The sequence below is a fragment of the Rhincodon typus genome, chromosome 2 (assembly GCF_021869965.1).
Source record: "Rhincodon typus isolate 14 chromosome 2, sRhiTyp1.1, whole genome shotgun sequence".
NCBI lineage: Eukaryota > Metazoa > Chordata > Chondrichthyes > Orectolobiformes > Rhincodontidae > Rhincodon > Rhincodon typus.
In genome coordinates this window covers 147,946,879-147,961,958 of record NC_063333.1, presented here as the reverse complement: position 1 = coordinate 147,961,958, position 15,080 = coordinate 147,946,879, and the positions used below count along the sequence as shown (strand labels likewise).

At 41.8% G+C, this 15,080-nt stretch overlaps 1 protein-coding gene across 1 annotated transcript in view; it reads right to left on the bottom strand.

The window, feature by feature from the left end:
* LOC109917775 (cadherin-12-like) overlaps positions 1-15,080 on the bottom strand; it is a 200,075-nt gene that overhangs the window by 95,946 nt on the left and 89,049 nt on the right. Inside the window, exon 6 of the mRNA XM_048609263.1 lies at positions 14,719-14,972. Coding sequence (XP_048465220.1) covers positions 14,719-14,972 — 254 coding nt within the window. The remainder of the gene's footprint in view (positions 1-14,718; positions 14,973-15,080) is intronic.

Genomic DNA, 15,080 nt, shown 5'->3' with positions numbered 1-15,080 from the left:
CTGAGTAAACTCCGAGTGACTGAAAACAGCTGAGTAAACTCCGAGTGACTGAAAACAACTGAGTAAACTCCGAGTGACTGAAAACAACTGAGTAAACTCCGAGTGACTGAAAACAACTGAGTAAAAGCCTTTTAAAACAAAACTCATGACAATACAAGAACGTCTCTCATTATAAGCCTATGACTTTGAAAATGAATTAAAACATTTAAAATACTGGGAATGAAAGCCTGAAGGAGGAAATTGAAATCTTGAAAGGACAATATTGGTTGTTCCTATCTGAAGGGACTGGATTTTGCTTCACAAACAATTTAATTTTTGAACATTAAATTGATTAGTCATGGTTATTTTCAAGAACTTTCAAAACTAAATGAGTTCTGAAATAAAATGTAATGGTAAGACAGAGTTAATAAAACCAGTGAACAAACATGTAGGTGTCAAAAGACATTTAGTGAGTAGAAGAGTTCATCTGCTGGGTTTGTAAGCTTTAATTTTTTTAAAAGAAGTATGGGTAATGATACGATCAAGTGAAACCAAAGGAAGAACAGACTGCTCAGGAATTGTTATGGAGAGTAATCCCACAGAGTAATTCCTCGCTGCTTCTGAACTAATGTCCAAAGTAGTTCCAAAAGTCAAAAAAAAGTGCCTTTGGGAGTTAATCCTTTCTAACTGGAATTTAATTTCTGTCATTATATAAGAATTTAATGGGAGCAAAATCCTTTCCACGCTAAATCAGTAAAAAAAGCCTCTGAAATGTTTCAGCCACTGCGAGCACTTATCAATTAACACTCTTGAAGTTTTATCAACAAATACAAAGAAAAATGGATTGTTATTGCACTCTGATATCCCATATGTTTTATTTGTTTCCCTCAAGTTAGTTATGTGCAAAGTCTTCTTCACAACTTTGGCATTTCTGTGATAGTGATGAAGGACTTGTGTATTACCTGGAAATTCGTTGCATTAGGGTTTCTGATCAATATTTCATAGGATACCTGCAGTGTGGAAACAGGCCATTCAGTCCACACCAACCCTCTGAAAAAGCATCCCACCCCCATAACCCTACATTTCTCATGGTCCATCTTTGGACTGTGGGAGGAAACCCACACAGACACGGGGAGAATATGCAAACTCCCATAGGCAGCCACCCAAGAGTGGAATTGAACCTGGGTCCCCGGCACTGTGAGGCAGCAGTGCTAATCACTCAGCTACCATAGCTGTGGTATTGCTGGATTAACTTCTCCTTCCTATACCTCTGGTTGCGGTGGTACAAGATATGCAAGGATCATTTTTTGCATCTTTTCTGATCTACTTTTATCTGCGTTGACCCTTAGAGGATTCCTTCCTATGAAACACGAGGATCTCTCTAACTGACACTGATCCTGACTTTTGATGCACAGTCATCACTTATTTAGCCCCAGCTTATTTCTTTTGAAAGTGGAATTTAAGAAATGATTAACTAATACACAGGCTGCACTGTTTGATATGTCCATCTAAGTCCTGTGTCTGACGGTGAATGCTGAAGTTTAAGCTGTTTACCTCCAAGCCACCAGCAAACGTTGGGTTTCAAGAGCACGGATTACTGGATGTGCAATGCAGAGGGAATGGAGATAATTCACAAGCTGTAGTGATTCCAGTGTTATTAAATAAAGTGGTCAGGAACTGGGATTAATACTGATTCCTCAGACTTATCCCACAAATGCTCACGATTGTTTCCTATGGTTGTGTTAATTAGGAATGAACAGATGGATAATTCTGTTGACTTTTTATTTCCCTGCAGAATAGGACAGCACTGAAAGTCTTCAAAAATGCAGGGGCCTTCAGAGCGTCCAGTTTTCAGTTATTCACTTCTGGATGCAGCGAGGATAAAAAGGCCAACAGAACAACTGAGGTCAAAAGGTAACAATAATTAGTAAGATTATGGAAACTAGATTGGGAACAGGAAAAGTAACAGATGAGAAAAGCACATCTGTGAATTTTATTAAAGAAACTGAAGCAGATATTCAGAGATTATTGAAGGAAGTAATTTTAAAAAGGAAGCTCTATTCAGGGGAAAAGGGTAACGTTTCAAGGTGATATTCTTTAATATAGCTTCACATGATTGAATGCTTTATGATTGAAAAAGCTAAAATAATAAAAATTAACAAGACAAGGCAATAGATGATGAATGGTAGGATCATGGGAAGTACTGAGGATCAGAGGGACTTGATGTGCTCACACACTGGTCCCCTACGTTAAGAAGGTATTTGGATATCTTGCCTTTATTAGTCGAGGCATAGAGTTTAAAGTCGGTGAAGTCATGCTGGAACTGTATAAAACATTGATTAGATCTCAGCTAGAGTATTGTTTCCAGTTCTGGAAACCACATTATAGGAGGCATATGATTCCACTGGAGAGGGAGCAGGGAGATTTACCAAGATATTGCCTGGGCTGAACCGTTTCAATTATGAAGAGACATTGGACAGTCTGGAGTTGTTTTCCATGCAGCAAATGAGATTGAGAAGGAACATAATTGAAATGTATAAAATTGAGAGCCAAAGATGTGGAGTAGATAGGAAGAAACATTTCCCCTTGATTGTGGGATCAATGATCAGGAGGCAGAGATTTAAGGCAAGGGCCAGGAGGGATGTGAGGTAGAATTTGATTACCAGAGGGTGGTGGGAATCTGGAACTCACTGCCTGTGAGGGTAGTAAATGCAGAAACCCTCATCACATTGAAGAAGTATTTAGATATGCACTATGATGCCAAGGCATACAAGGCCAAGTGCTGGAAAATGGGGTTAGGTGGTTATTTTTGTGATCAGCGTGGACACAATGGGCTGAAGGACCTTTTACTGTGCCGTAGACCTCTATAGTTCAATAACTCGATGAAAGTTTGGTGTTAATGAGACCGGATTGTCTCTGAAGCAATACTTGGCATTAGGTTGCTGCTCCATTTGAACCTTACCCTACCTCAAACCTGGGTTACATTTCTCACTGGGTTTTCAAACCCAGCTTTCCCAGAAAGGTGAAGAGCAAAATCACTTGGAACACTCTGCAACAGCACTGGAGCACTGGGAAAAGATATAACATGCTATATTTTATGGCATTAGTCCCTGTATGACAAATGTAATGGTCCTCAATGAATGTTTATGAATCGGTGACAGAGGGAACAGGTAGAATGGTTGGTCGGCCAGGGTCAGGAATAAGTGGGGAAGTACATAAGATGCATGAGGCAATTAGGTGTATAGGTATTGTGGGTGGGGTGATAGTTGGATGGGAAACAGATGCATAGGGTGGCAGGACGCTAAGGTGGGCAGACCTGTGAATTTAGAGGGTCGGTAAGTGGGTGACAATGTAGGCGGGTCATTTCAGAAGGAGTAGTCAATTCGGTGTGTTGTCGGTTGAGATGGATGATGTAGTCGAGGCGGGGGGGGGTGGTGAATAAGGTCAGAGGAGGTAATTGAGTAGTCAGTCAGTACTATCTGGTGGTCCTGGGGCAGTCAGGGTTCAGGCGAGTAGGCGAATGGTTCAGTGCGGGGGGGGCGCAGGTTACGGATTTTCCAGCTCCTTTGTGGGTTAGTTGGGGGATCACAACAGAGATGGGTAATGAGGTCAGATCAGCACCTACTCAAGGGGTTTGGGGAAAAGCTGCTGGAACGCCAGTTGTCAGGTGAGGTAGGGAAATGTAGTTGAAGCAAGGAGGGTCAGATAATGAGATAACAAGGTGTAGGGCTGGATGAACACAGCAGGCCAAGCAGCATCAGAGGAGCAGGAAGGCTGATGTTTCGGGCCTAGACCCTTCTTCAGAAATGCGCTTCTAAAGAAGGGTCTCGGCCCGAAATGTCAGTTTTCCTGCTCCTCTGATGCTGCTTGGCCTGCTGTGTTCATCCAGCTCTACACCTTGTTATCCCAAGTGATATGCCTGATTTCGGTATCCAATTTACAAAACTACCACAGACATCCAAATTAAGATTTTCACAGCTAATTCAAAACAGTCAATAAGTGAATCAAAAAACAATACGCATTCACTCAGTCGACACAAGTAAGTGCTAAGTGTTTAAGTTGTTGACTGGATTAGCTTTGGCCATGTGATTAAATGATTTGGTTAATCATTCCATCAAATCACTGCTTAAATGATGTTAACTAATTCTCATGTTATGTTCAGTGCACTTAAGGAGGGAATTTGCAAGTCTCTATCTCAAATCCTGCCAATCAAAGCTGACAAACTTAGTGATGAGTCAACACAGTGTGGAGCTGGAGGACCATAGCAGGTCAGGCAGCATCAGGGAAGCAGAAAAATTGACGTTTCGGGCGGGGACCCTTCATCAGAATGCGGGAGGGGGCAGGAAGCTCGTAAATAAATAGGGGGAGGAGGGGTGGTGCTGGGGAGAGGTAGGCAGGATGGCAATAGGCGGATGCACGTAGCGGGTAGTGGAGATTGGTCAGTGGTATTGGAGAGGCGGATAGGTGGGAGAGAAAATAGACAGGTTGGATCAGGTCAAGGAGGTGGGGATGAGAGGGAGGGTTGGATATGGGATGAGGCCAGGGGTGGGGAGATTTTAAAACTGGTGAATTCTATGTTGAGGTCATCGGTCTGTAGGCTCCCGAGGCGGGATATGAGGTGTTACTCCTCCAGTTTGTGGGTGGTGTCATTGTGACACTGGAACAATCCCAGACTAGACCTGACACCCAGGGAGTGGGAGGGGGAATTGAAATGGTTGGCAAGCAGAAGGTGTTGTTGATTATAGCGTATGGAGCGCAGATGCTTCACAAAACGGTCCTCGAGTTTGCGCTTGGTCCCACTGAGGTAGAGGAGGCCATGTCGGGACCAATGGGTACAGTGGACCAGGTTGGAGGATGTACAGGTGAATCCCTGTTCGACTTGGAAAGTATGTCGGGGCCCTTGGCCAGAGATGAGAGGGGAGGTGTAAGGGCAGGTGTAGCACTTCCTGCACTTGCAGGGAAAGGTGCCGGGGGTGGTGGGCTTAGTGGAGAGTGTGGAGCGGACAAGGGAGTTGCGGAGTGAGCAGTCCCCATGAAAGGCAGATATGGGTGAGGAGGAAAATGTATCTTTGGTTGTGGGGTCAGATTGTAGGTGGTGGAAGTGAAGGATGATGTATTGGATGTGGAGGTTGGTGGGGTGATATATGAGGACAGGGGGATTCTGTCCTTATTTTTGTTGGGGGAAGGCAGAAGCGTGGGAAATGCAAGAGATGCAGTTGAGGGCATTATGGATCAACGAAGGGGGGAAGTTGCAGTTCATGAATTAGGAGGACATCTGGGATGTTTGGGAGTGAAACACTCCATCTTGAGAGCAGATGTGGTGGAGGCGGAGGAATTGGGAGTAGGGGATCGCATTTTTTCAGGAGGGTGGATGAGAGGAGGTGTAGTCCAGGTAGCTGTGGGAGTTGGTGGGCTTGAAATACATGCCAGTTTCAGTCACCACAGATGGAGACAGAGAGGTCCAGGAAGGAGAGAGAGGTATCAGAAATGGTCCAGGTGAATTTGAGGTTGGGGTGAAAGGTGTTCGTAAAGTTGATGAACTGTTCAAGCTCCTTGTAGGAACACGAGGCAGCGCTGATACTGTCATCAATGTAGCAGAGGAAGAGATGAGAGATAGTGCCAGTGTAACAGGGGAAGAGGGACTGTTCCACATGTCCTACAAAGAGGCAGGCATAGCTCGGACCCATACAGGTGTCCGTAGCCACCCCTTGGTTTGTAGAAAAAGGGAGGAGTTAAAGGAAAAGTTGTTGAGGGTAATGACAAGTTCTGTTAAGTGGATGAGGTGTCGGTGGAGGGGGATTGGTTTGGCCTGTGGGAGAGGAAGTAGCGGAATGCTTTTAGGCTATCCATGTGGGGGATACAAGTGTACAGGGATTGGATATCCATAGTGAAGATGAGGTATTGGGGGCTGGGGAAGTGAAAGTTGAGATAAGTGGAGATAAGTTCGGTGGGGCAGGAGCAGGCGGAGACAATGGGTCGGCCGGGGAAATCAGGTTTGTGGATTTTGGAAAGGAGATAGAAACGGGCGGTGCAGGGTTGGGGAATGATGAGGTTGGAGGCTGTGGGCAGGAGGTCACCTGAGGTGATGAGGTTATTGAAGGTTTGGGAGATGATGGTTTGGTGATTAGGGTGGGGTCATGATCAAGGGGGTGGTAGGAGAAGGTGTCAGAGAGTTGGCGCCTGGCCTCGGCGATGTAGAGGTCAGAACGTCATACCACTACTGTGCCACCCCCCAACCCTTGTCCACGGGTTTTCTGGTGAGGTTGGGGTTGGAGCAGAGGGCTGCACGTTCTATGGGGGCGAGGTTGGAGTGAGTGAGAGGGGTGGAGAGGTTCAGACGATCGATGTCACAACGGCAGTTGGAGCTGAAGAGGTTGAGGGAGGGTAGGAGGCCTTGGGGTGGTGTCCAGGAGGACAGAGTTTGTTGGAGGCAGGAGAAGGGGTCAGCAGAGTGTGGGTTGGACTCCCGGTCAAAGAAATAGGCATGGAGGTGGAGGCGGCAGAAAAAGTGTTTAACATCCAAACGTGAACAGAATTCCTTGATGTGTGGGCACAGGGGAATGAAGGTGAGTCCTTTGCTGAGGACTGACCATTCATCCTCAGTGAGAGGGAGGTCTGGACTTAGTGATGATTCTGCAACGATCCATTACATCTCCAATCCCTAAAGGCCCCTCATTACTGCAGATTCCCATCCCCACCTTAGTTGTAAGGGAGTGACAATCAGTTTATTTTTAACCTATTTTCAATTAAACCGGTTCAGAGATGTTAGTACACACCCCTCCCCAGAACAGGTGGGACTTGAACTCAGGCATCCTAGGTCAAAGGTATGGATAGTATCACTGCACCACAAGAGCCATGGCAATCAGTTTATGGGATTAATGTAGAAATTGGACTGTTGGTGACCCTTGTCAACAATAACATGAGTGGTGAACTCAATTTAAAGTGCCTATAGTTTTCCAAACATTAACATGATTTATCATAAAATTGTGAAATATCTAAATTACTGATTTGTAATTCTAGAAGGCAATCATAGAATCCCTACAGTGTGGAAGCAGACCATTCAGCCCACCAATTCCACACTAACCCTCTGAAGAGCATCCCACACAGACCCACCCCCTACCCCATCCCTGAATTTCCCATGGCTAACCCACCTAACCTGCACATCCATGGGCACTATAGGCAATTGAGCATAACCAATTCACCTAACCTACCCATCTTTAGACAGTCAGATAAAACTGGATCACTTAGAGGAACCCCACACAGACACAGTGAGAATATGCAAACTCTAGGCAAGCAGTCACCCAGGGGTGGAATTGAATCTGGGTCTTCCTAATGCTGACCATTGAGCCACCATACTGCCAGGCAGGGCACTGCGACACTATATTCTCCTGTTCAAAGTCTATAGAACTATTCACAAAGAATTCAGCACACCAGGTCACTAAACAAACTTCCAGTCATTTTAAAGTTTCATGATAACACAGGGGACTAAATAAATTATTTTCCAACTGCTCGTCATTTTTTTGAGCAGACTAAATATTCACTCCCCACACATCTGGCGACCGGTGTTGGAAGTGGGTATCATCTACAAAATGCACAGCACCTTTCAAACCTGTGAGCTCCTTGAAGAACAAGGGCAGTGTACACATGATAACATCATGACATTGAAATTCAGTTCCAAGTCACACACTAACCTAACTTGGATGCAGATTGAAATCAAAGCAAGTACTGTGGATGCTGAAGATCTGAAATAATAATAGCAAGTGCTGGAAAAACAAAACACAGCAGGTCTGCCAAGGCTTGTGAGAGGGAAATAATGTTAACAATATGAGGCCAATACAATTCTTCCTCAGAACTGAAGGGAGCTGGAGAAATTAAAGTTTTTAAGCTGTTGACAAGGGGCAAAGAGGAGTAAAGTGGAATCGATGGTGAAGGTAACCAAAGGAAAAGGCAAAAGGAGTTCTAATTGTATGGAAAAGATATAGAGACAAACATTAGGAGGGAAATGGACATCAATGAACATGAACAAGATGAAAGATTCAAGTGGAAAACTCAGAGAGAAATGCAGCACTCCTGAAGGTGGACACATCTGCAAGAGAAGTGGAAGTGAATTAAAAAAAATGTTTTCATAGTCCCATAGGGCTGCTCTCTCATGAGAGAGAGAGACAGCTGTCAGTGGTTTAATCTGAGGGTCACCATGCCTCAGGAGAGGGGCGCAGTTGAGAAGATGGGGCCTTTGTAGTAACAGCTTAAACCGTAATTAAGTAGTGAATTAAACAATAAAATAAAAGCAAAATACTGTAGGTGCTGGAGATCTGAAATTAAAACCAGCAAGTTCTGGAGAAATTGGAGATACATTGACTATTCCTTTATCATCATTGAGTCGTATTCTTGGAATTCCTGCCCCAGCAGCACTGGGCTGCATCTACATAAGACAGACTGCACCAGTTCAAGCAGGTTCTTACTGCAAGTTCACAAAGCTTATTAAAGACAGGCAATGAATGCTAGGCTTGTCCACATCCAATAATGAAAATATTTTAAAAAAAGCTAATTTCATGGATAATCATAAATATAAATTATTGAAGGAGTTGAAATATTGCAACACTTTGATAATCAGTGGACATTGGTGATATATAATTCAAATGAGGTTTCACTGGTTTCAAGTCTGTCTTTTCATGATGCAAGTTATAAATCATTGTATTGCTGAATTGGGTTTACAGTAAGATTATTAGCACTCAGTGGTGTTATGGAATAAATCAACAGTACCCCAAGGAAGTGCCCACAGTTTAAATTCAGAAATTTGGATTCTATGATTCAAGTTCCTCCTTCAACATAGACTGCTCTTCAGCAGCACTTCCCTGGTCAAGTTTGTGTTGAAATCCATGTGAAAATGTGTAAAGACACCATATGCACTTATTACTCACTCACTGAACATGACAGAGAAACATAATTCAGTACATTCAGTTGGAAGTGAACTTTTAGCAGTGAAATTAGTTGTAATTATTGCCAAACATACTCTGTGGCCGTAAAATAATAATTTTACCCTTTTTCAGAATTACATTATTATTGGAGATTTCTCTTATCAGTTTTCTTTCCCAATTTTTATTTCTCCTACTGTACTCTGATTCAATTATTAATCTAATTTAAAATTTACAGTGTTTAGACATTTGGAGTAATTTTACCCTAATGCTTTGAGCAGAAAACACCTGGTATCAAACAAAAGATTGATTTTACACGCTTTTGAGTGTCACTCCTTCATTTCAACATTGCACCCATCCCAGTAGTTTCCCAACTAGTGCAATAGGTTAAAATTAACCAGATAAAGTGAGTTCCTAGTGATCAAAATTAAAATTGCACCTCATTGAGGGTTCCTCAGAGTAGCAATAGCAACACTATCACTTTCCCTACTCATGCACGTCACCAATTCCCCACCCATGGGAATTCATAGGATCATAAATTTATACAGTACAGAAGAGACCCTTCGGCCTATTGAGTCTCTACTGCTAAATCTGCATGAGTCCTACTTTCCTGCACTAGGCCCATAGCCTTGAATATTATGACATTTCAAGTGCTCATCCAAGTACTTTTTAAAGGTTGTTTCTCACCTTAACTCTTTTTTCCAGGCAGTACAATCCAGATTCCCACCATCCTCTGGGTGAAAAAAAAGTTTTGACTCCTTTCAAAATGTCCATACCTTTCACTTTAAAGTTATGCCCCCTTGTTCTTGACCTTTCAACTAAGGGGAATAACTGATTCCTATCCACTCTGTCCCCACCCATATTGATCTTACCCACCTCTATCAGGTGCCCCCTCAACCTTCTCTGCTCCAAAGAAAACTAACGGAGCTTATCCAGTCTCTCTCCATCGTTGAAAAGCTCCATCCCAGGCAACATTCTGGGAAATCTCCTCTGCACTCCCTCCAGTGCAATCACATCCTTCCTATAGTGTGTGACCAGAATTGCACACAGTAATCTAGCTGTGGTGTCCCAAAGTTCTGTACAGCTCCAACAGCATAACCTCCCTGCTCTTATAATTTATGCCACGACTGATAGAGATAAGCATCTCATATGTCCTCTTCACTATCCTATTAACCTGCCACCTTCAGGGATCTGTGGACAAGCACCCCAAGATCCTTCTGTTCCTCTGAATTTCTTGTTAGTTTATCATGCTGAAAATGAGATGTCCCGAGTTGTTTGCAAATGATTGTGGTCTTTGAAGGTTATTTCAAGATGTACATTTAATAGATCGGTTTGATATTTCAGTTTAATTGCTGTAGTAACCAGGAAAGATGTCCATATTGAGTGTAACTGCTACTGAAATGTTGAGTAGAATGTGAAAGCTGTTTGAAATACGTTTTTCCCTTAAGAGAATCAAAATCAATGGGGAAACATTTCACATATTAAACTATGATTAGGGTCCTATTATAATGTAGCACAAAATACTAGATCACTGTGATTAGTCTATTGCTATAATCCCAAAATCATCATAATACATTAATTCAGCAACATCTGAACAGATTGGAATGCATCACAGAGAAAGAGATTATTAATAATGGAGAGTATTAAAACAGAGACAAACAGTGGTGCTACAGATGTTTACATAAACATTCCAGAGTTCTGTTTTGCTATCCTTGGGAATCAGTGGCAATTTATGCAAAAACTATCCTTCACGGGATTCAATTGGTATGGTAGAGGAGATTTATGTTCTCTATTGCTGGAACAGAATAGATGGTTAAATAATGATTCTACTTGATCCTTTATGATGCTCTTATTCCAAATTTTCAATTTGATTAATTTCATTTTAGATTACAACCTTGGTCTAGATCTAAAACAAGAACAGGCTTTGAAATAGCAAATACATACATTACACATTTTAATAAATGCTGTGATTCCTCAAAGTTACTACATTAGCCATTGGTGCTACTTTGCTGAGGTTTATTCTATTTTAAGTCAAAACATGGCAGTTAGCAGATTACATTCACATTTATGGGAGCTTGCTCTGTATACTTTAGCTTTCAGGTTCTGATTTATCTGACAGAAGTCCTGTGGTGCACAGATTAATCTCCCTCCTTCTGAGTCAGAAGGTCTGAGTTTCAGTGCCACTCCAAGACTTAAAGGCCAAGGAAGGTGCACTCATAATGTATTGATTTATGTATCAGCCTGCAAAACTCTCTAACAAAATACAGACGATTGTTGTTTATTGTTCGGAGAATAGGACATAAAAATCTAGATGTTTAGCTACAGTTGAATACAGCACTGATAAGTGCTGGCGTATTGTGTGCAGGTTTGATTTCCTTAATTAACAAAGGATGTCAATGCAGTTCAGAGTAGGCTCACTTGACTGATATAGGGAGTACTTACTTTGTGACAAGCTGGACCTGTCTCCTTTAGAGATTGCAGGAGTGACAGCTGATTTCATTGCAACGTACCAGATCCTGAGGGGACTTTACAGGATGGACAATGAAAAGACATTTCTATTTGCGGGAGAGACCAGAACAAGTGGACACAAGTTGCAAATGACATGTCTCTGTTTAAGATGGAGATAGAGATGTGTATTTTTTTCTCTTGGGAGCCATAAGTCTTTGTAACTCACTTCTCTGGAGAGTAGTGAAGGTTGGATTCATTGAATATTTTTAAAGCTGAGGTGGATTTTTTTACTAATGTGAGTGTCATTTGTTATCGGGGAGTTTGTGAGAAAGTGGAGTTGAGGCCAAAGTCAGGTCACATTGAATGGTGGAACAGACTCGAGGGGCTGAATGGCCTACACATGCCCCTAATTAAGATGTTGTCTGCAAAGGCTAATGGATTAGGGTGGCCTGCTACATGCTGGGGAAAAAAAAACATTGGTGCCCCTCCCATCCCTATTCATTGCTCCAGCCAACAATAAGAATGTAGAGATGTGTGTTACCACAGCAACAAAATCCCTGCGAGACACCACCACTACTACATAACAACCATGATCAAATTTTTAAAAATAATTTCTTCTGTGTAAAGCACTCCAGGATGTTGTGAAAATTTGCCAATGCTGTAGATAAATTTAAATGTGTTCCTTTTAGAAGCTGTCAGGGTGATGGACACCTTTAACCAGGAAATATAATTGGTGGAAATTGAACCCCGAGGAGCAACATTGTATGTCTGTGTTATCCACATGGCTCCCCATCAGCACTGCAATCTCATAAAAATATTCACCACTGTCAAAGAATTAACAATTGAAACACAATCAGTGCATCTTCATTCAGAAATGATCAGCCGCTCATGACTGCCAAATGAAACATTCAAATCATTTCAGAAGAACAGCTAGGTTTCACCTTAAACTTTGTCATGGAGTCAAAGCTCTTTCTTAAATACTTTCCATTTCTTTTTTCCCGTTTCACCTCTGAAGGCAACAATTTATTGCTAGGGTATAGTTCCATCAACACCAAGGGCTTTTGTCATCTCACTCAAATGGTCACAATGCACATTTGAGCAGGGAAACACATTGTATGATTGCTTAAGAAATATCCAATCAAATAGCCTGAGATTGTTTGAAATTCTTAAAAACATGTTTTGGCCAGTATTTTTCATTGCACCTGATATAGTTGAAGATTGCTTCTACATGCTGTTTGTATAAAAAAAAACTTGTAACCTTTGTCAATGCTTAATACTTCAAAATACTTCAGAATGAATGGACAACTTCTGAAGTGTAGTCACTGTTGCTATGCAAATAAACATCACGCAAATATTCACCTAACCTTGACATCCCTGAACACCACGGGGCAATTTAGAATGGCCAATCCACCTAACTAATATCTACATCAACGTCCTGAAAACTGCAAATGAAATAGCCAACTAATTCCATAATTATTGGTGTTCATTCCAGAAGGAATATCAGCCATGACTGTGCGAGAAATCCTTACTTCCAACATTACCATGAGATCATTCATGCCTCGCAGAAGTTGATTGGTCCTTGGTTTATCATGTTCCTGAAAGTCTGATATTTCTAAAAGAATTCACATAATGGACATTGACACCACCACATTTCAAATAGTGTGTGTAGTTTTTTTTAATCTCCTTAGTTAAGGAAGGATATAAATGCATTGCTGAGAACTCAGAGGTGGATGTGAGGTTAGGTGGATTGGCCATACTAAATTGCCCATGGTGTTCAGGGATGTGCAGGCTAGGTGGGTTAGCCATGGGAAATGCAGAATTAGAAGGTAGGGGTGTGAGTCTGGGTGGGACGCTCTTTGAAGGGTCGATGTTGACTCAATGGGTTGAATGGCCTTCTTTCACAATTCTATGATTATATGAAGTGTACTACATCGATAGATGGAATAAACAGAGTGCTAAAAGAGGAAAGGTTTCACAGGCTGGGCTTGTTTCCACTGCAGTTCAAATGAGTAAGAGGTGATTTAGTTAAAGTTTACAAAACCTTGAATGGTCTCAATAAGGTGGAAGTGGAAAGGATAGTTGTTGCTGTGGTTGAGTCCAGAGCTAAGTGACACTGTCTTAAAATTAATGGTCTTCCTTTTGGGACAGAAATGAGGAGCTTTCTTTTCTCTTGGGGGGTAATGCAACATTGCAACTCTCTGCATCAGAAGGCAGTGGAGGTGGAGTCATCTAATAATTGTGAAACAGAGATAGATGGATTTGTGTTGGAAAGGGAATCAGTGGTTTTCGGGAAAGTTCAATTTGGAACACAAACAGATCAGCCATGGTCACGTTGAATGGCATAACAGTCTTGAAGGGCTGAATGGCCTACTTCTGCTTCTAAGTTGTGCATTCATGTGTAATCTGTATATAATGAGAAGCATGATTGTTGGAATATTACATATAATAGATGATGCCAGTTCTGTCCATACAAAGAATGTAATATTTCACTACTTTTTTACGAGCCATGACATGTGCCAACAATTGGGAAAATGTGAGATTGGTTTTAAAGAAAAAAATTGGTTCTAAAATTGTGTCAGTTCCAATGAATTAGTTCCCTCATGTTCAATGTGTTGAACATTAACACTGTTCTCTCTCCATAGCTGCTGCCTGATCTGCAGAACATATGCAAAATTTTTTGCTTCTTTTTAAGATTCCCAGCATCTGCAATATTTTGCTTTTTCAATTTGTCGATTATTCACTTTTTCAATTTCCCTTTGAGGGCAACGAGAAACAGAAATAATGCTTACTTATCCAACTGAAGTCACGGTCACAATCAGTTATAATTTAGTTTGATTCTCTCATATGATTTGCTCAAATATGTTTTAAACTGCCTTTACATTTTATTGAAATTGAAGGGAACACCTTCTACTTTAATTGGAACTTCTCTGTCACCATGTTTTCTCTCGTCTCCCCCCACCCCAGTGGGACTGTCAGTTCTTTCCAGTCTGGCACACCATTGTTCTACCACTCTCACATTCTGATCACTTAATCTGAACTATCAATATCTTTTCTCCCCCAGCACTCTACACCCCACTGCCCCCTAACTATAGCATAAATGCTGTCCCCTCCACACTGCTCTTCAGCTCTGACGAAGAGTCGTCTAGACTTGAAACGGTAGCTTGCTTTCTCTCCATGGATTCTGCCTGACCCACTGTGATCTCCAGCATCTGTTGTTTTCAGTACAGATTCCAGCATCTGCAGTAATCTTTCCTACAAAATGAGAAACAAACTGTTTTCTCTTCCCTCACTTTTTTCCGACACTACTGCAGTGACTACACTTCAAATGTATTTCATGGCAAATCTTTCAAGACTTGATGGAATGTTTTTGGCGTACCTGACAGGGCTGTTGCTAACATCAGAATCCTGTGCTGTCACTGCACCGATGATACTGCCCACATTGGTGTCTTCATAAACATCCATTATGTAAAAGGGTCTACTGAATACAGGAGGCTCATCTACATCCAAGACTGTAATCTTCACAGTCGCTGTATCTTTGAAAGGGCCCATTGATTGGAAACGTTCATCTGGATGAGGGTCAAGTGCATCTACTTTGAAGACGTAAGATTTTTTATTTTCGTAGTCCAATGGCTTTGAAAGAAAAGAGACATAAAGTCATTTTAACCAGAGGACACGTATTAAATATACCAAAGTCAAAACTGACTTATAAGGTAAGTAATATTGGAAATCAGACCAAAG